This window comes from Poecilia reticulata, linkage group LG2 (genome assembly GCF_000633615.1).
Source record: "Poecilia reticulata strain Guanapo linkage group LG2, Guppy_female_1.0+MT, whole genome shotgun sequence".
NCBI classification, from domain to species: Eukaryota; Metazoa; Chordata; class Actinopteri; order Cyprinodontiformes; family Poeciliidae; genus Poecilia; species Poecilia reticulata.
This window is the reverse complement of record NC_024332.1, coordinates 44,541,855-44,564,134: the sequence shown is the minus strand read 5'-3', so window position 1 is coordinate 44,564,134 and position 22,280 is coordinate 44,541,855. Positions and strand designations below refer to the sequence as shown.

Below are 22,280 nucleotides of genomic sequence, written 5' to 3'. Positions count from 1 at the left end.
CAGTAAATAAAAGCTACTTTGCTGCATTTTGATTAAACTAAACCAGTTTTTCTGTCGTCCGCTGAGCTCCAACATGTTCTACTGCTAAACCCAAACCCAGCCTGACCAGGAGGAAAACGTTCCTGCAAAACATTCAGTTGTTCTGTTTTTCACCAAAAATCTGATTTGCCAAATATTTTCAGAAGGATGTTTAAATTGGAGAGCTGTTGCCTTGCAGTAAGAAGGTTCTGGGTTTGATTCCCGGTCTTTCTGCATGGAGTCTCCATGTTCTCCCTGTGCATGGTGGGTTTTCTCCGGGTACTCCGGTTTCCTCCCACAGTACAAAAACATGACTGTCAGGTTAATTGGTCTGTCTAAATTGTCCCTAGGTGAGAGTGTGCATGGTTGTGTGTCTCTGTGTTGCCCTGCGACAGACTGGCGACCTGTCCAGGTGACCCCGCCTTTCGCCCGGTACGTTAGCTGGAGAGGAACCAGCAACCCTCCCGACCCCACTGAGGGACAAGGGTGTTAGAAAATGGATGGATGTTTAAATTGGTGTAAAATCATGTTCTTTACTATTTAACTGAAAGCATTTTGATCTTTTCTGTTAACAGCCACATTTTTATTAGAGGTGAGACTTTACATTTTTAATTGAGTTAACCGTAGGATCTATACTTAATTAATCAATCACATATTATGTCTAGAAAATAAGCAACATTTTCAATTCAAAAACCCCTTTTGCTGCTGAAGCATTGAATACATAGATATATGAGCTCAGCAACAAAGATATTTATAGTTTTTAATCTGTTACTCAAGTTATTAAACCACCAGATTGATGCAAAGTAATATTATATTCTATTTCAAGTGTTTCAGGAACCCTGATTATTTATAGAACTTCTTTAGAAAATGTGGATTGACTCGACGTTTATGTATTGTTTGGAGAAGATGACTGCATGCCTTTGTATGAACCAAACACAAATGTCTGGGGAGGAGCAGCATTTTTTCAGGTGGGCCACGGCCCCCTGTTGGCCCCCTTTGGGAACACCACTGCTAAATAATTCTAAGTGTGTTTTTCTGGGCTTAAAATCAGAAAAATAACTGTAGAGAGGCAAAAACCTTTCAGAGTTTACCCTTAACTCTCCTCTTCTTCGCAGACTGAATTATTGTAATACCCAGTCATACTGATTAAATATCAATAAGAGGCGATAACAGAGTTGTATTAATGACGCGACTTCATTTCCCGAATATTTCGCTGTTACTTATTACGTTTTATTGACAAGTGAGAATTAGATACTTGGAGCCAATAAACTGAATGATGCTCAGACAATAACAAAAGCCCCTATAGACAATCACTCTTGCACCAGCAAATGAATTTAAATCAGCGTCACCAATGAATATTTAAAGTGAGGGAGGCGAAAAAGCAGGTATTTATCCAGGTTATCTGTGATCAAAAGTCTGAACAGCTTCATTAAATCCTGACGCTGATCTGAGGCCAGCAGGACAGATATGTTGATAAATCTGATTGGGGAAGATTAGCGCCGCAGCACGGAGTCATTATGCCCAGTAGCTCACTGTGCTTAAAAAAAGGCTTCCTGAAAGCGCTGGAAGCGTTGGACGGCTCGCCGATAAAAACGAGCCTTTCCTGTTTCCTCTCTGCAGAAACGGAGCGGCGTTGCAATGTCAGACAAACAATTGTCTCCATTTTACGATCTGATGTGAGCATTTACGACAGGAAATAAAGAAGTACTAAACCCGGGAACGGCATCGTATAACTGCTAATTAATTCTGCCGTGTAAGCTGTTTCACCAACATTTCCTTATTACTGGACTATCATGGAGAAGTGATCCAGCAGAAAACGATGGAAATCTACAGTCACACTTCCTGCAGATCCGCCGTCCTGCAGGTGAGGCAGCTGACTGATTGATAACACCTGGCTAAAGTCTGCAGGTAAAGGCAGCTGGGACCAATCAGAGCAGGGAGGAAGTGATTCCCCGTCCAGTTGGGATGCAGAACCAGATCCTCGGTTTGGACCTGAGTGGATCCGGTTTGTTTCAGATGATCTTTACGTTTTACGCAATGCTTGTGTTGCTCACTGCCATCTACCAAAGTATTTACTCCCCATGAACTCTGTCACAGTACAAACTTTAAAGGGGAATCTATGAAGTAAAATTCAAATTTTGAATATTTTTGTACTTGTTCTAAGAACACCCCAAGCACTTAAAAAAACTCACCAATAAATAAGTTTATATATGTTGTTGTCTGGAAAACAAACTTTTTCAAAAACTTGCAGAATGTAACTCACAAATCAGCAGGCAGGCACTGCCTTTCACCCAGCAACGCCAGCAGAGTTCCGCCCCGTTACCTAGCAACGCCAGCAGAGTTCCGCCCTGTTACCTAGCAACGCCAGCAGAGTTCCGCCCCGTTACCTAGCAACGCAAGCAGAGTTCCGCCCCGTTACCTAGCAACGCCAGCAGCGTTCCGCCCCGTTACCTAGCAACGCCAGCAGAGTTCTGTTACCCATGTTTGGTCAGCTGGTTTTACCGCTGAATTTGCTGTGAAATGGCTGCTTCACTGCAAAAACACAAAATCTTACCAAGTAATTTTGGGCTAGTTTTTAATGCAAATAACACATTTGAAATAAGACAAATATAAGTTAAAAGTACCTTTTCAGCAAGATATAGGAGTTTGTTTCAAGTCAATAATTTAATATTGATTTTATAAAAAAGAGACGTATTCCACTGCCAGATTATTTCTCTCATAACTAGTCCAGCCCACAAAACATCTGGACTGAGGAAAACTGCTAAAAAATGTTCAAGTGGCGAAACAAACTGTCAGTTTGTGATCTAATGTTTACTACATTAGCTAGAGCTGACACACTTAGCATAAGCTAAGATCATTAGATAGAGCTAACAACTTTAGCTACAGCTAACACCATCAGCTAGACCACTGGCTACAGCAAACACAAGTAGTAGGAACTAATACAAAATCTAAATAAATGCAAGATAATGAATGGATGTTTAAAGTAAGAATGAAGCAGCTTTAAGTTTTTTAACAGAATATTCACGTTTTATGTGAGAAAATGTTTTCCTCCCGATGCTAACCGTAAACAGGAACTGGAGCAAACGGCTTCCTTTTTGGGTTGTCATTTCCAAGTACTTCTCTGCTGACTCTCTCCTCTTCCTCCTCTTCATTTCCTCTCCTCATTTCTGCATTACCTTCTATTTCAACGTTTCTCACTGTGCAAAAACTACTTTTCTGTCTGAATGTAGCTAGCACCATAGCACCTAGCATACATCATCTACCCAGGATGCATTGGAGCATAAACATGGCATCGTCCATGGGACAAATATTTCACTTAAAATGATAAAAACTAAACAGCCTACAGTATTTTTACTGAAACAAAACTAAAACAACAAATTCAAAGTCACCTGAATCCGCTGTGCTGTGAGCCATCTTGCCCAGGTCGTAAACGCATTCAGCTGCTGCCTTGCATTTAGCAGTTATTGGATATTGTCTATCATGTAATATCTGCTGTTTTACCTCATGAGGGACGTTTTAACGTTCCTGCAGACCTTAATGTTCCCCAGCAGAACCCTCCACCGTATCAGAGGTAAAATTTAATTTAGCTTGTGGCTGATCAGCGTCTCCAGTGCCTCCTGATCCGCGTCACGCAGCTCTTTTTTCTGTTTTTTGCACACACGCGAACCAAAGCGGGAGCTGTGATTGCCGACGCCCCCTCAGAAACCCGGATGGTAACGCGTGGGCGCAGGGGGAACACCGGCATCCTCGTTAAGCTGCGAGAACCACAATATGGGATCCGTTTCGGAGCGGAGCGGCTGGTCTTCGCCGTATCGCCTCAGCAGGAGGCGAGCTTTTACACCAACTCCACTCTGCACTTACATTCAGTCAGCATAAACAAGTCTAATTAACTAAGCAAAAGCCTCCAGCTTTTCCAAGCAACTATAAAATTTCACACCTTGTTAGCTTGGTTACATTTCAGGCTTTTATTTTAGTTTGCAGAGAATTTTGTTTCCACTCTGATTAATACGTCACCTTCATAATAATACGGTTTATAAAAGTTACATCAAGATCAGATCCACAGAGCTGAGAAAATGTAAAAAATTTAACAAATTAATAATCAGTACTCTCCATATTAGGCTATTATTGCTCCACTGTTAGTTATCAGAGTGCAGTAAAGATGAAGCTGTAACTCATATCATCTAAGTATCTACAAAGAGTCGTTGTAGATGGTAAAGTTTCCTGTAGCAGTCAGTCTCGTAGTGAATCTGAAAATGCCTCTGACTGAACACAGTCGCTCCTTCTAAACACATACAGTATATTTTCCTTTAATATTTTCCGGTGCTGGGCACACTTCTATTAATGCGCTAACGATGGAGCTAATTTCTCATTAGCGCTTAAGCTAGCTGAAAAGTTTCAGCACATTTAGCTTCCCTTAATTGATTGATAAATCCTAAATGCTAATTTACTTGGTTATTCTGCAACTTTCAGGTGAATCAAGTTCGACATCTGTGTTGAAATTCTGGCCGTCGACTCCCTCCTGTTCTTTAGCATTAGCTTCTCCCAAATTAAAGGTTGATATAGCGCTTTAGCATTTAGCGCACTTAGCTTCCACTAATTTTTCTGAATAAATTATAAAGCGCAAAGTCATAAACATTCTCATGAATAAAATTTAACTGTTGAAGTTTTGGTTATCAATTATTTAAAATTCTTCCAAGTCTCCTCATGCTCTTATTTTGAAGTGAGGGAAGACTGTTTATGCAGCAGTTGGATTTCCTGTTCACTTATTTAATTCTTTCCTACGAAATTCGTTGATCAAATGGCAAATTTACAACATTTACATGAACAAATAACCAGCGGTGTTAACAAAACATGCAAAAATTCACAAACATAAATTGTTCAAGTTCTCCTTGTAACACATGGTTGAAGTTAGCGCTTTAGCATTAGCTTCCACTAAGCACTATGTTAGCGTAGCGCTTCAATGTTATTACTCTAGCATTAGCACAGCTAATGTTTTAGTTGGCTGTGCCCACCTGTGAGGCTTTCCACAAAGCCTCGATTAGAGGTCTTCAACATGGGGGCCGGGACCCCTACAGGGATCCGGAGGTACTGCATGGGGTTTGTGAGATTTCCGATTACACTTTTATTGTATTTTTTAAATTAATTATCATTATTATTATTATTATTATTATTATTATTATTATTATTATTATTATTATTATTATTATTATTATTTAAAGTTATGTCTGGCATGAATCCAACATATCACAAATTGGTCAAATGAGACACAAAATAAATGCATTTCAATGAACAAAAATTGGTTATGTTAATGTTAAAAGTTCTGCATTTTATGCTAATTAACATAACGGCAGACTGTGGGACGCTCTGTCGCATTACTGCTGTGTGTGTGTGTGTGTGTGTGTGTGTGTGTGTGTGCGTGTACCTGCAGGACGGCTGGGAGACCATGTTGGGGAACTGACAGTCTCCATGGGCGCAGTAGTTCTTGTAGTGATCTGGACAGGGGATGTACAAGCCGCGGGCCTGTCCTGTCCCTGAGTCCTCTGTTCACACACACACACACACACACACACACACACACACACACACACACACACACACACACACACACACACACACACACACACACACACACACANCACACACACACACACACACACACACACACACACACACACACACACACACACACACACACACACACACACACACACACACACACACACACACTCAGCATTCCTAAGTGCACATATGCTGCAGCCACCTGGGCGATCCTCATTTCGACAGGAAGCACTCACCCGTTGTGTGAGGAAAGTGTCCGCCTCCTTTGCTCCCAGTGGTGATGTCGCCTGGAAAGGTCAGAGAAACGTCAGAGCCGGCTCAGGCCGCCATCTTAGCCTCAAACCGATGCAGATTATCATCCCTGCACCTGTCCACCTGACGCCTGAATGCAAACCGCTCTGCTCAGAGGTTAAATATCACCTGTTGTGATGAGCAGAAAGGAGGCCGATCTGCTGCTCACTTCAGAGGGAATAAAAAGTTTTGCAGAAATTTGCTATGAATGAGAATTTTTCTCTAACACACCTCAGAGAAAACAATCGGGTGAGTCCTGAAGGAAAATGCTCAAATAGGTCAACATTTTTCTGATTGTTATGTGTGTTAAATATTAAGGGCTGCGCAATGAGAAACTTGGAGGCGTGCATATTTTTCTATAAATCTGATTCCAGTATCACCCAGAAGCTGCAAAATCTGTAATTTTCATTTGCAAAAATCAAAAACCATGTTAACATCCTGATATCAAAGGGGCAGCATCAAGTAAAAACAACCTCTTCTTTATCCTTATGTCATGTTTAAATGTTACTTTCATCAAAAACAAACCTGGAGTGTTGCTTTGATGTTTACATGCGCGTCTGAGAAATCCCTTAATCTCCATTCAGCTGTTAAAACAGCTGGGTGGACCTGGCTCCGCCTACGAGGCGAAGCTCCTCCCCCTCTCAACTCCTTCAGACTAGCCAGCAGCAATTAGCAAACACCAGCTGAGCTCTTTAGAGGATCTACGTCTGGTAAAAACGTTAAAGCGTAAATAGAGGAGCCATGTTGGGATGACTTCCTGAAGGCGGAGCTTCAGAACGAGCGGGAGTCTCTTAAAGAGACAGAGGTGATAAATGCAGCATTTTTCAGTTACTGGTAATACTGCCCCTTTCAGGAGAATCCACAGAATCAGGGTGTTTTCATTGCTTTTTGTTTCCAAGCGAGCATCTGCTCCTCCAGGCGAGCCGACACCTCCCTCTCTGTGTCTGAGTGTTTTTCCACCTCTCACTGCGACCGCATGCATGCGTCTGTGTGTGAGCGTCGGACCTTGGCAGCGGCCCAGGTACTTGACTTCGATGCGCTCCTGCTTCTGGCAGGACTCCTCCTTCACCTGGCAGGGGTTGTCGTAGGAGCGTCCGTCGGAGGCGCACACCGGGTTGAAGCTGATGTGAGAGCAGTCGATGTTGCAGACGCACCTGGAGAGCAAGAAATCATGTTAGAGCTCCGCTCTTTTCTGCTCCTTTCCGCGCTGACGCATCTTTAAAAGGATGAATTTGGATTCTGCAGAGTGTTTTGACTGTGAGGTTGAAAGCGTAAGAGGGGAAAAGCAGCACAGCTTGAACTCAGGCAGTACTTTGGACCCCGTTTCAGCTCTTTCAGGTTTCACACAATACGGAAAAACGAATTTAACTCTGCAAAGAGGGTCCAGTTGCACCAGAGGGCTGACAGACAAATGGTGTTCGGAAAGCAATTAACGATGAAAGAACCTGCGATAACAGAGCTGTACAGTTTAACTTTGGGACAAAGAGTGGTCACTCAACTTCTAACTTTTATTTTAGATAACATAATGAAAAGTCCAAATGGAAAATACCGTGAAGGATTATAATGTAACGGTGCAAAATGGGTTGAAAAATCACTGAAGAGCTGCAAAGAAGGAGGGAAATGCATAATTACACCCCAAAACACTGCAGGCTCATTAAAAGACAACAATGTTTTAAGCATGAAATAAATATTGAACGTAAATCAGCAAATATAGTTTTATTTGGTTTTCAAAGTAGATAAATCCGGCACTTTTTGGACAAAAAAATCCTTAACTCTGGAATTCATTATGTAAGCAGGGAGTTAGCAGTAGGACTACGGGTGTTGTTTGTGAGCATAATGTTTATTTAGTTTTCATAAATTTCCTATTATCCTGTACAGGATACAAGGATACTTATATTTGTATGCTAAGTGCTAAAGCCTTAGCACAACAATTTTAAGATTAACAGAAAAATTACAGCTTGTTGAAATAGTCGAGCATTTCCTGAATATTTATTGATAAACTTTCGCTACAGATGGCTGACGGGAGTTTGTGGAGCGTGGCAGATGGTGTCCAGTGGACGGATTATGTGGAGAAAAATGAGACTTACACAATTACTGCCGGCTTGACCAGCTGGGCCACAGCAGTAGAGGGACAAATAACAACGAAAAACATTTACAGAACAACTCAGAACCACTTTTTCCTCGATCTCTGACGGCTACGCTACGCAGACTCGTTACCATAGCAACTGATAACAACGCCGCGTTATGTAACGGGACGAAACACTAAAAAAAGACTCAAACATTTCCCACACAGAACGTTCAGCCCGTTACAGTTTTATGTTTTTAGGCTTGATGTTTATTTTGCAATTATTAACAAGTGATTGGGGAGATTAGCTGCTAATGCTAGTAGCTAAGCTAACACAGCGGCGGTTTCCTTGGAGATCATTTATATCCTTCCATAAAATCCTGTCATTTCTTAATTTTTAAGTTTTAGCTACAAACAACTTTAGTACACCATGTGGTTTTTGCTGACGTTTCAGGGAGGAACACACTCGTCTTTTAGCGACGCCTGCGTTTATGAATGTGTGTGTGTGTGTTTTGAAATGTGCACACTGACTGTTGTGTTAGACCTGATCAGCAGAAATTACAGCCGTCCCCTGACAGAAAGCCTGATTCTGTAATTATAACTGTCACTGCTCTCCGAGCGCCGCGGTAACGCTACGTTTGCATACACGCCCCCGTGGGCGCCCGACCTCACTCACTCACTCACTCACACACACACACACACACACACACACACACACACACCTACACAGACACACACACACTCACACACACACCTACACAGACACACACCTACACAGACACACACCTACACAGACACACGGCAGGACGTCTGGAAAACCAGAAAGGTAAAATCATAACAGCCTTTAAATTGAAAACACACTTTCCAACAGACGGTTTTACAGAGTTGAGACCAGAAAGAGTCTTAATCCAGAGAAAACACGGCTTTGCACTGCTGACCAGTTATTAATAATAACAACAATAATAATAATAGCTTTTTAAATCAACTTTCTAAGCTTTATATATATATGTATATATTGTCTGTCCAGATCCAGACAGACAAAATGGAGAACGTTTATGTTCATGCTCTTATTTTGAAGTGCTTACGGAGAAGTTCATGTTTTCTGTCCTCACCCCCACCTCTCAAAATCCTGAGATTGAAATCAGAATTCTGAAAAAGAAATCAGAATTCTGAAAAAGGTCAGATTAAGGTCAGATTTATGAGATAAAAATACAAATTCTGATGAAAAACGACAAAATCCTGAGATCGAAATCCAAATTATTTCTATTCAGCGGTTCTAATCCTCGTCCATACAAATCAAAGCGACCAACGTCAAAGAAACAAATTTCACCAAAAATTAAGAATAGATGACAAGCCACAGCTTCATCACCATCATCATCATCATCATCTGTATGTTTTCATGCGCTTTAATCCCATCACAGAGGAGCTTTCCATCCTCAGAGCCTCCATACATGTTTAATCAGGCCTCTCACTGTCTCCACAATAGGCATGGTACCACCTGACTGCAGTGGGCCATCACACACACACACGAACACACCGACACACACGCACGCACGCACGCACGCACACACACACACACACACACACACGCACACACACACACGCGCGGTTGGGACACGAGTCGCCTGGTGATAATCCGTGTTTCAGCAGCACCTTCTTCGCTCCCATTCCTCTGCATGTTCGTGGGTCGGTACGGAGAGGTGGGGGGTGTTAAACGGGCGTTATCGGAGCGTGGATGTGTAGAAAAGCACCGTGTGTGTGTGTGTGCGCGCGTGTGTGTGAGTACAGTTCCTTAGCAGGATGTGTCGTATTGATTAGTTCCCTGTGATTTCCCTGCAATCAAAGCCTCCCTCCTCCCCCGACGGTCTGCAGACTCCCAGCTAAAAAAAAGGCAGCTTTACGCGCATTTCAGCCGCGTTTCACATGCCAACACACACCGAGCAGCGAAGCCGGCGTCTCCCACTAACCGCTCCGTGTTGTGTACGCAAACCCAGTTGCAACTGAACACTGCATTGATTTTATTTTTATAATCCTCTGCCTCAAATTTCACTGTAATCCTGTGGAAAACTGAGCGAGAGAAAAGAGAGAGACGCAGCAAAACGGGAGGGAAAAGCAGGAGAAGGTGAATAGAAACTATCCGATAAACACCCACCGTGACATGCGGGTGAATGCTGCTGCTTGGCTGTGTGACGTTAGACTCTAGCAGTCCAGGGACTATTGATGGAAAACAGCATGGCAGAGAAAAGGAGCAGAACCGGAATCGGTTCGATTGGGACCAAAGCTGGAACGTTTGTTACATTTCCAGCTGCTGCGGTTCTCTTTCTCTCTGCTCTGAGTCAAACCAACCTGTTCCCCTCCTGGCCTGTGGGGGCGCTGCACCAAGTACCACTGAAGGAAACGACACAAAAACCTCTGAAGACACAGAGCGCAACAAAATTAAAACAAAAATGGCGTCAGATTTTAGCAGTTGTAGGATTTATGTTTAGTTTTTGGTTCAAGACCATGAGCCATTTCTCCAGCTAATGCTAGGCTAACACGCTTGTTTTGGTTGTATTTACCCAGAATGCCCTGCGTTATAGTCCACTTCCTGCTTTATGAGCGGTCTCCGGTCCGCTTGGCGTCCACATATGCATTCAAACCAAACCAGATTTAACTTCAACCAAACCGAGACTAAGGTTTGGAGATGGACCAGAGGTCAATCAGCATCCACACCTCTGGAAACGAACCGGACTTTATAGACAAACTGGCTGCAGTTGGAATAAAATAACAATAAAGGTAAATTCTTGGCTCGATCGAAATGAACACCTTAATTAACTAAATGAGAAAAACCACAGCGTTCTCCTTCTTTAGGAGCCGAATAGGTTGTGGGCTCTCAGTGTCATCGCTTCTCTGTCAGAACATATTTTCTCTCTCTGGGTTTCACTGGAGGAAAACCTCCATCAGGTTCTGCAGCGTCGTCATCATTTCGCCTGTTATCTGAAGCAGACGTCGACACTGAATCACTGAAATCTGCTTTTCTGAAAACATCTGCGCATGGAGAAAATGTTGCAGCCTGGATTTTATTAAAGATAATTATTATCCCTCATCTCCCAGGAACCACTGTAATCAGCATAAGACCCAATTTTAATGCCATCAGGGACACACGCCGCTGTTTATCGCTGGTGGGAAAAAAAAACCATAAAGCAGCAATTTTGTTGCAGCTCCTGCAGCATAATGAACACACAAAGCAAAGGCCGGCATGATTAGAGGAGTGGTGTCCAAACTTTCTGAACAGAGGGTCAAAATCCCCAAGTTGAAAGTATTTACAGGACCGAAGTTTTCTTTTTTTGCCCAAATGTCAAACGTAAAATAATATTATTGGTGAATTATTTCTAACTTACCTGAGCAACAATTAAATAAGCATAATATTTTTTTTTACATTTGCCGTACTCTTCATAGTTATTTAATTCTCTAGGCTAATTATTTTCCATTTTGCTGGTCTATAAAACTGTTTCAGGTCATAAACCATTAGAATGAAACCTGGAGATGTTGGCATGAATTCAGCAAAGGGAAGAATAACAGAACGACTCAAAAACACTCGTATTCTTCCTTTTTCTCGCCCTCTTGGGTCGGCTACGCTACACGCAGACCTGTTGCCGTAGCAACTGACAACAACGCCACTCCACGTTTCAGGATTCAGCACCAAATGACACCCAGACATTTCTCACAGAGGACATTTAAGGTTTGACGTTTATTTTGCGATTATTAACAACTGAACACCATGGCAGATTATTAGCTACTAGCTAATTTAGATGAGTTCATTTGAACACAGTCTGCTGATGATGCGTCAGATCAGAGTTGGCGTGTGAGTCGTCTTTATGTTCATCTGAACCGAAACACACAGAGTTCCACAGCACATCTACATGTTAAGGTCGTCATAGCCAAGCTAGCATAGCTGATCTCCTTCCCTCTCCCTCGATGTCGTTTTCTTGATCAAAACTTCTTCCTGATCTTTTTATCTAGTTTTTGTAGTGGAGGCAATTAGAAGCAAAGCACAGCGCGTCCCTTTTTCTTTTATACATCGCATAAGATTTGGTGTGCTATGTTGACAGCTTGACAGCTAAAACCGATGCTAGCCATCGTCGGGGAGCTGCTCTTTGGATTTTGTGCGCCGCAACGGGTCTGTGAAATATTTGTAAAATGAGAATTTCCTTCTTTGCCGGGTTTTGTATAGTGCATTGGTTTGTGTGACCAAGTCGAGCAAGGTTTTTGGTAAAATGTGGCACAAGTTGCTACAAAATGACAATAAAAGCACAAAGAAAAAAGCTAATAAAAAATTAGTTGTGTTTTACTTCATGTTTTATGTTTAAGAAGATTTAAAGTTTTTATAATGAAAGCCTCATCCCAAAAAATTACAGAAAGTGTCAGAGGACCAAATCTGTACCATTGTAAAGTAGAAATGATTCAAAGGGCCACTAATGGCCCTGGAGCCACACTTTGGGCACCCCTGGTGCAGAGTGAAACAAGTTTTAGAAATCCTGATCCTTTCCATAAACGGTCCAGGAAGCTGCTGAGAAGCGGCAGAGTTTTAAATTTTGACTTAATTCCCAGTTTTTTTTTAACGCATCGTTTCAAACTGAGCAGGAAAACGTGGAAAATAAGCGGCGGTTCAAAGCGGCGCTGGAAGACGGAGATCAATGCGAGACTGTTCAGGTTTCAGATGCGACACGACTTCAGGGTGAAGCTCAGAGGGAAAAACGATCAGATGTGTTTGTTTGTCTGCAGCGGCGGGGGGATAACTCCTTCTGAGGTGTCACTGCCAGGTGAGCGCCTCCAAATATAGAAATTCAATTTGTAGTAAGCAAAGTTTTATTGTAGCTGCAGTAAGAAATAAATGAATGTCTGGGGACGAGTGCTGCGCTCCAGCTGTGTTGATTTAAACATCATGTTTCTCCGGCGCTCCTCCGTGGATCTTCTTCTCTGTTTTTTATTTTCTGCCTCACCTGAGGGCTGTCTGTGCAGAGAAGTTTGATTTCAGTTCGCTTCAGGTCTGCTCATCCTGAACCAATCAACAATCCGCCTGGCGCCAGAAACCAGCCGCCATTTCTTCTTCTATCTGGAGATTTTCTACACTTCCACCGGTGTTACAGTTAATTAGCTTTCCAGGTCGACTGAGTCTAAACCTGCTTGTACCATCAGCAGGAAAACAGCCTGTTAGCCAACACATTAAACCAAACACTCAGCTCCACCTTCACACACAATCAGCCAGTCAGAACTGCACCGGAGTAAAAGCAATGGTATCAAAAAAACTGAGAATTTATTAAAGACAATTTTGGTGCTACTAGACTTTCCTAACAAGTCAACCACTTCCAGATGTACAACTAGCACATTATTAAAGTTTATTTTAAAAAGCAGTCAGAATAGCTAATGCTGAAGGAACGCCGCTGACTAAAAGTTAGCTGCGCTAGTTCTGCTAATGCTAAAGCGCTACACCAACATGGTGTTTAGTTGAAGCTAATGCTACACCGCTAACTTCAGATTTAAATGATATCTGCCCTTTAAAGAAATGACATTATGCTCTTTTTCATCGCTTTCAGCTGCTATGTTTGTTTTTATTCCTGTTTGTTTTTTAAATAGTTTTTGGTGAAAATAATATGAGAGGAACTGGAACTGCAGCGTAAAAAAAGCCTTGAACTACTTCAAAATAAGAGCATGAATATAAACGGTAAATGCTTTAAGGATTTTTAACCAAAACTTAAACAGAGATGTTGAACTTTATTCAGCTGAAAGCTCACAAACAGCCAAATCAACTCATGGAGAAGAAGGGCCGTAACAGAGACAAACGGTTAGCTCTGAATGCTAAAACACACAGCAAATGTCCACATCTCCCATTAGAAGTTATAAAAACACAAACAGCAGCCCCAGAAAGCAGACTGGACAGCAGCTTTCCATCCTCCAACCTGGCGTTTTTATTTTAAATCCACTAAACATCCAGAGAAACGTCTTGGACACATCTGTGGGTCTGAACCTCAGGAGGTCCGGCAGCCGCTTCCACACCCGCCAAGCAACCTCCTTTAATTCCATCAACAATGATGGCCGCTATTGATGGGTTTGAAAGCATAGATTTTTGTGGGTAATTACAGTTTTACACCACAAATGGATCTAAATGGGATTTTGTGACACTCTATTGATCCCTCTGGGGCAAATTAGTGTTTTTCTTGCCCGCTGCTCGCCTCCAGAGAATAGGAGCTGTAGAAGGGCGGCGTGCAGATAAAGGCTGCGAAGCGTTCTGCCAAATGAGGTTCACTCAGCGCTGCGGTATCTTCGCCACAACACTCAGGACATTTTTCTTTATCTGAATCCATGAAGCAAGAGACGGAAAAATATTCATTTTCTGGTGAATCACAAATGATGACGAATGGAATCAATAATACTTTGGGGAGAGAATGGGCTGAAATGACAATTTTCTCCTGACCAGGCATAACCTTTTATTATAGCAGGCAAACACGGGTTATTTCATGCTGTCAAAATGGATAAACATAAGAATTAGGTTTTAAAGTAAGGACTTCTAAAGTGGGGCTCCATTGTGGTGCAGCTGCAATAAGATGTTTGAATGTTGCCTGGGTGACATTCTCTCCCAGTACTACACAGCTCAGAAGGTTAACTGGTCTCTATAAACTGTCCTTTTTCACAAAATGGGCAAAATTCGCACAGAAACATGAAGATACAACCCTAAATAATCTATTTTATCTAAATAAGCTGCCCCTTTCCAGGCTGCAGAGCGATCCACTCCACCATGTTAGAACATTTTAGTAGTTTGACAGCAGAGATACGATTATCTATCGGTGCAGAAACCTTTTACTCTCAAACTGATTAAAATATGTCAACAATGGTAGATTTGTTGAGCCAGAAAACGTTATCACAACATGAATGAACAAATGTTATAAACAAGGTCTCAAGGTAGTTAGCAGGTTAGCTAACGCTATGCTAAAAACGAAACTGAATGTGTTCCTTAAAACAAAAATGGGAAAAACAATGCCAAGTGGTTCAGTTATGCCCTCAAGGAGCTAAAAGCTAGCACACAGTGCTAACATTAACATGCCTTTCTTACAGCTCGCCCTCAAGATAGACGCCAGCAGCCATTGTGCACTATATCAGAGTAAAGACAATGGCATCAACCTGATGGGGTTCGCCATGCTAACCCCATAACACGTAGGAAAAACATTAGATCCACTAAAACGCTGTGATGATATTCAGCGTACGCTAAAGCGCTAAAGGACTAAATTCTTCTGTTAGCTTAATTTGTTTACTTGTTGAAGAGAGGAAGTGGAACTGCTGCACCCACTTCAAAATAAAAGCATAAATATAAATGTCAAGCTACTTGAAGAATTCTTAGCAACCAATCACCGAGTTTATTCAACTGAAATCTACAAAACAGCCAAGTTAATTAGCGCTTCAGAATTTACCTAGAAATAAGTTATGGGAAGCTACATGTGCTCAATGTTTTCAAAGGTAGCAAAAATGCTAAAGTGTGCTATCAACATGGTTTTTAGCTGAAGCTAATGTTAATGAAGAAACAGTTAAAGGCCACATTTTCAACACCAATGTTTAGAAAGACACTCAACTAACTTAGCAGTTTAGAATTTATCTGGAAATKTATGGGTTGTTTTCAAAGTTAGCAAAAATGCTAGGACGCTACATCAGCATCATATTTAGCTGAAGCTAATGCTARCGAAGAAACAGTCAAAAGCCAAAAATTCAACACAGATGTTTAGAAASACACTCAACTAAGTTAGCAGTTTAGAATTTATCTGGAAATKTATGGGTTGTTTTCAAAGTTAGCAAAAATGCTAGGACGCTACATCAGCATCATATTTAGCTGAAGCTAATGCTAACGAAGAAACAGTCAAAAGCCAAAAATTCAACACAGATGTTTAGAAACACACTCAACTAAGTTAGCAGTTTAGAATTTATCTGGAAATGTATGGGTTGTTTACAAATTTAGCAAAAATGCTAGGACATCAGCATCATATTTAGCTGAAGCTAATGCTATCGAAGAAACAGTCAAAAGCCAAAAATTCAACACAGATGTTTAGAAAGACACTCAAGTAAGTTAGTGCTATAGAATTTATGTGCAAAAATTGATTTATGGGAATCTTAGTGTCCTGAATGTTTACAAAATTAGCTAAAGTCTATTAGCCAATTAGCGGGTCTGTGACCACTACTGTGGATAATGAACCCAAACACATCAAGACTGGTTTTAGAACAGATGAAGCAGGTTAATATGACACTAACGCCTCCCTAAAACCCAAACTTCAACCTTCCGCGATTTAAATACAAACCACTTAAATAATATCTACCAAGAGGCGGCTGGATATCGATCCAGAGGTTTGCTGATGGCTAGCATAGCTTTCATTGGTGGTATGGATATATCTGAGCCGCTGCTGAGCAGGTAGCACCGCAGTCTGAGCTCCCAGTTCCTCTTTACAAACGGCTGCAGCTGTAAGCCGTGTAATCATTCCACCGTGTCAAAGGAACGTTTCAAATAAATCATTAAAAGAAAGAAATTAGACATTCTTGGCCATGATGAGTGGATGCATATTTCTGACCAGAGCAGATTAAAGCGCAGCCTGGATTTCCAAGCAGGGATTGCAGATAGCGCTCTGGAAGTTAATTACTCTCTTTGGAAAAACCCATTTAAGCAGAACAAAAAGCTAAAACACCCCTTTGAAACTAATAATTGCCCATTCAGGCACCAACAGAAATGCTGCATTCCTCCTTTAAAAGTTGCTTTAAGAACTAAACTGTTTATTAATGTGGGCTGTTTGTGTAAAAATAAGACGGTTTTTGATTGCAGCCACCTCTCTCCAATCACGGCGTGATTAACTGACAGCGTGTTTGATTAAAACCAGCTGCAGCCTGATTGGACTAACCTGTCATTTTAATCAAAACAGCCTCGCGCTGCAGCCGCCCGCCGCTGGTGCCGTTTCAGGGAAATCACCCGCCGTCGGGTCGCAATTACCTCCCCGATTATCCACCACAAACCTTCACATCAACACACCTCGGGGCTTTTAAAGATTAAACACTCGTAGTTTCGCTTTTACACAAGGAGACGCTGAAATATTCATGTCCGTTATAATATTTATGTCAAATCCGATTTTCTAAATGCTATTGACTTGCTCTCTTGTGTGTAAATGTCTTTATTTCAGGTAAGATCGAGGCTCCATTTTCTTCGGCGTTTCAGTTTTACGTGCGCAAAACCGTCAACTCCGTCCTGATTGAGTGATTGGATAAATTTCCCCGCCGGGAATTCGGGAAAGTGCCATTAAATCAATTTCTGGGTTTTAGAGGCGTATTACAGAGCATTTGCAGAAGTGGGTGGCATCGGGAGGCGCGCGGCTGTTTAGCATTAGCAACGCGGCTCAAAATGCATCACGGAGCCATTCCTTGGCATTATGGTTATCGCACACTGGGGTACATTATCTCTCCATTACATCAGGCCGTTTGATGGAGTCATACTCTCAGGGCGCTCCTAATTTCCAGCTGGGATTTCTTTGCTGATTCCAGGAGTTTCCTGCACAACAACCAGGCTGGAGGACCTGCAGGAAACGGTTAAACCTTCAACAAATGTTATTTCATCACTGAACTAGTTTCTCCCCGTGCGACTCAAAGACATTTTTTTTTTTTTTTTTGCTCTGACATTGCCAAGTCCTGTAAGGAGAGTAATTGGATTTCCAGCATAAGCGAAAATCTCCTTTCTCTCCCGGCCCTGCTCTGGTAATTGAGGTTAAATGAAATGGTCAGCCATGCAATAAAAACCCTCGGCGGGTGTTCAGCTCTGCGCAGGAGACGGAGGAGCGACGCTTCCAGTTCTTTCAGGCGGACGGCTATATTTGGACTGATTTGATTGAGCGTGTTTTTGAAAAGAGTCGGAAGCCGGGTCGGGCGGTTTGGAGGAGGGAGAGTTCGGACTGACCAAACGTCCTCGGCGTCCACGTCGCACTCCGCTCCGAACTGGCAGATGTCGCAGGTGGACGTCTCCTTCTGGCCGGTCTCGGCTGAACCTTCGCCTCCTGAAACACAAAACAAGAGCATGTGTGACGGCTTCCACCAGACGGGCCGCTGCGAGAAACGTCCGCCATGTTGTGAGTGGCAAGGTCGCTTGGCTAAACCAGACCCGGCTCCCAGGAAACTTGGCAGTGAAAGGACATTTAATGCAGGGTGTACAAACTTTTTCCACGTGGGCCAAAATTCTCCAGATGTTTATTGTAGATCAGAAACATGACTGGGATTTTTATCACGCCGTGTTAAAAACCGTCGTAAATGGATGGAAAAAAAGGAGCAAATTTCTGTCAAAAACTCAGAAACTTTGTGATTCATCTCAGAAATGTTCTAGTAAAATTTTCAAAAGAAAATAAAATAAATGTAGGGACCTGGATAAAGGCTAGGGGGGGGGGCGGTGAGGGACCTGGACCTTTTATGGGGCGCTGGCCCATAAAAGATTGAGAAACTGATATAAAACTTTTAGAAAAAATTTCTGATATTAATCTAAAAACTTGTAACCCTGATTACAAACAAAAGTCTCCATCTGCATCTATGGGATACATTTTTATTCTATTTATCAAATAAAATTAAATAATCAACTTCCAGGTCAAGTTAGAACATTTATTTTCAACAAATCTTTTAATGAGTCTGGGAACACCTTTTGGGGATGAAAGCATCAAACTTCATGTTTTAATGAACATTTAAAACTGCAACAGGAAAACATTTTAAATATACAAAATACACAAAAGAAACCAAATTAAATTAGGCGTGCACCGACTTACTGGTCCCAAAATCTGAATTGGCAGATCGGACTTTTTACAGATCGGTAATCGGCGATCGGCCAGAAAACTGCAATCAGTGCATCCTTAAATAAAACGAATCATAAAGTCTGTAAACAAAACTGACCTTAAAAAACAGGACCGGATTTGACCGAGAAAACAGCAAAACGATGAATCATGAAAATGGAAGTTATTGACTTTGTCTTAATTGATCATGAGATTAACTAACTGATTTATTGTGACAGGCCAACCTGCCAGCAGAACTGAAATGTTCCCATTTAGACTCTTCAGTTTCTACCAACAACGACTCCCACCTTTCGGTGGTTTGTTGCATTTACATCCAGTCACATCCCACCTGAAGCATCTCCTTCATCTCCTCCTCACCTGACTCTCATCCATCTCTCTCAAATCCCAGCTGATCTTCCCCGAGTCCCTCTTTTATTTCACCGCGCTGCGAGTGCGGCGGCGGCCGTCGGGCTTATTGCGGCTTAGGGGCCCCGGCGGCGCGCGTCGCGCCTCCTGAGTGGCCGACGGGGAGAAGAAAAGGAGGAATAAAAGCAATCTGGCCAATCTCAAATTGCATTCTCCCTCCGCAGCGGAGTCCTCTCCTCTTCTCTATTAAACAAGCTCTATTTTTAACTCGCTGGGACCCAGGAGAGCAACGTGGAAGGACGAGAGGAAGGGGTGGAAGTTGGCATCATTTCCTCGTGTCATATCTGTCTAACTGTCTAACCAGCGCCACCGCGCAGCGCTCCCCTGTGGCGCGTCTTTCGTTCTCCCCCCTGAAACTGTTATTTTTTGTGATCCCCTGTGACGCGCTGGACTGAAAGAGCGCCGTTAGCGCGGCGTAACCTTGTTTTCTGCTCACAGGGTTGAGTTCAGCCTGATTTTAGAGTCAAAGTCAGGAGAGTTCACTTTCTGCTACGAGAGAGACGAGCGGCTCTGCTGCCGTCGAGTCGCAGACCGATCAGCTGATTTCTGTTTTCCTGTCTGCCGTGACGCCGAGGCAGAGCGTCCTCTGAGAGCCGGACGCCTGCAGTCACGAATAAAGATTCACGTTCAGTATTCACAGCTTCACCTTTCGGGTCACAGAACCGCCAAGATGACCGGGTGTGAAGCCGAGGCCGACCAGCGGAGCATGAAAGCCAAATCCTCCGAGTTCGCAGAAAAAAGATGAATGTTTTCTGAAAACACTGATTTCTAAGCTTTTGGGTTAATTTTGCCCTTTTCAGTCAGAGTTACTTCAAGAAATCATCCAACTACAACCCGTCTGACAGGAAGTAGATTTAACCTTCCCAGGAGCGACTAATTAAATAAATTACTGATTACAGCTCACCCAAAATATGTCACCATGTTGGGACAGTTTGATATGAGACAGATAATCCCTGAATCTGATCAATAATAGCCAGGAGGCGGGGCTTAACGCTGTCAATCATCCTCATGTACTTGCTGCTAAATGTGCTGATGGCAGAGAAACAAACTACCGTTACAGAAAGTATGTTTACCCCGTATCATCAGTGGCTATGCTAACTAGTCTTAGCATTCATGACCAGCTATGCTAGCTGTAGCATAGCAGAGAGCTACACGGAGGGTGATTGACAGCGTTAAGACCCGCCTCCTGGCTCTCACTGGTTTATTCTAGTTTGCACTGGGAGAAGGAGCAAGATTTTTTTTCCATAGATTTTCCTCACAACATGGTGACAGTTTCAATAAATACGTTTAAAAACAAAGTATATATTTTAAAGTTACATACTGCAGCTTTAAGGTCAGGGTTCAGCAAAAACTGATACTGAGCATAACTGCAAGGCCAAAAATCACATTTACCAAAAAGATTTTTAGGAAAATATTCTGTTGAGACAAAATGAAAGTTCCTGTAAGGTTTACTTTTTGCTTGTTTGGTATAAAACTAGCAGCATTTGGCAGCAGCGAGATAACGAGGCGGTTCTGTAATGACCCGTTTTAGTTTGCTGCTTGGGTTGTGACACAACCACAACAGAGATTCAAACAACGGCTGCAAGTCAACTGCTGACTGGCTCAGAAAAAAGGAAATTAAGGCTGTAGAGTGACCTTATAAACCCAGAACCAGCAGCTAGCACGGCTAACTAAAAGGTTAGCTACCCTAACCCGAGAGCACTGATCATAAACATCGGCTCCACTCAAAGCTAAACGCTACAGCAACATTTTGTTTAGCAGTTCAGCTAAAGTCAACGGTGATGAAACCCACAAAAGCACAACAATATATGAATTCTAGCATCTATTTAATTAACACTGTGAAAAAGTGAGGAGAGGAAACAGAACTGCTGTCTACTTCAAAATAAGAGCATGAATATAAGCATCTAACTGGCAAATTGACAATTGATGGTCAAAACGTCAACTTGGATCATGTTGAACTTTATTCAAATGAAAGTTTGCAAAACCGCCAAATAGAACTTTATCCGGAAAAATGTATTCAGTGGAAGCTAACTGTGCTAAAAGTTTTCAAAGTTAGCAGGAAAGCTAAACGCTAAACCAAAAATTAGCTCTGCTATTAGCACATTAGTGGATTAGCATTGTGCCCATCCCTGCATGGCGCAGATCAAAATGCTGTGATATGACCTGAAACAACAGAAAAACATTTAAAAGTTTCCCGTTGTGGTTTGGTCGCTTGTTTTTCTTAAACGATAACCTGAAAAAGTAATTCTGTATCAACTCAGGTTGTATTTAACTGATATTGTTTGAGAGAGAGACGGAGAGGGGAGAGAGAGGATGCTGTAGAGGCCAGGACCAAGAATCTGCAGCCAATGAGGCAAATCCTGAAAAACCAGATGGGAAAAAGAAAATCCAGGCCATCAAGACTCTCTTGGCGTAATATTCAGGCCAAAAAAAATATTCAACCACTTAAATTAAGAGAAGAAAGCTTTGGAGATTACTGGAGAGACAATCTGCTGCACAAGTCTGGAGCTCAGAGAGAAAATGGAGAAGTTGTGCAAAGTCAAGGCTGAAACAAAAACAGATCAAAACTCCTGTAATTTTACAGGCTGCAGAAAGAGCCTCAGCGGCCTATAAACCACCTGAAAGCAGCTTTTCATTTCTATTTACCAGCATGTCGTACCAAACCTTACATAAGCCGTGGTCTATGATCTATGCTGATCTTTCACCGTTTCAAGAGTCTCCCACGACATTCCAGGCCCAAGCAGGTGGCAGCTGCCGTGGGAACGTGGGTGGAAGTGGCGGGTCGAACGGCGGTTCTGCTGACAGTTTCTAGGTTCCCCTGAACCTGACTGGCTCTGCTGAACTATCAGCAGTTTGTTATTCCCCGATATCTTTAGGTTCTGGCTCCACCAGTGACTGTCTGAATTAACCAAGACAACCTTAGGTAGCAACCTGCAGGTGATTCAGCTACGCTAACCTAAAAGGTTAGCTACGCTAAACCTAAAGGGCTAATCAGAAACATTAGCTCTGCTAAAACTGAAGCGCTAATCAGAAACATTAGCTCTGCTAAAACTGAAGCACTAATCAGAAACATTAGCTCTGCTAAACCTAAAGTGCTAATCAGAAACATTAGC

The 22,280-nt window shown here is 42.3% G+C and overlaps 1 protein-coding gene across 2 annotated transcripts in view; it reads right to left on the bottom strand.

The window, feature by feature from the left end:
• The window catches only part of tmeff2a (transmembrane protein with EGF-like and two follistatin-like domains 2a), an 80,961-nt gene that overhangs the window by 5,315 nt on the left and 53,366 nt on the right, over positions 1-22,280 (bottom strand). For both annotated transcript variants that reach the window (XM_008404284.2, XM_017302359.1), the window contains 4 exons: positions 17,889-17,985; positions 6,874-7,022; positions 5,814-5,864; positions 5,441-5,558 (listed from right to left, as the gene is read on the bottom strand). In XM_008404284.2, coding sequence (XP_008402506.1) covers positions 5,441-5,558; positions 5,814-5,864; positions 6,874-7,022; positions 17,889-17,985 — 415 coding nt within the window. The remainder of the gene's footprint in view (positions 1-5,440; positions 5,559-5,813; positions 5,865-6,873; positions 7,023-17,888; positions 17,986-22,280) is intronic.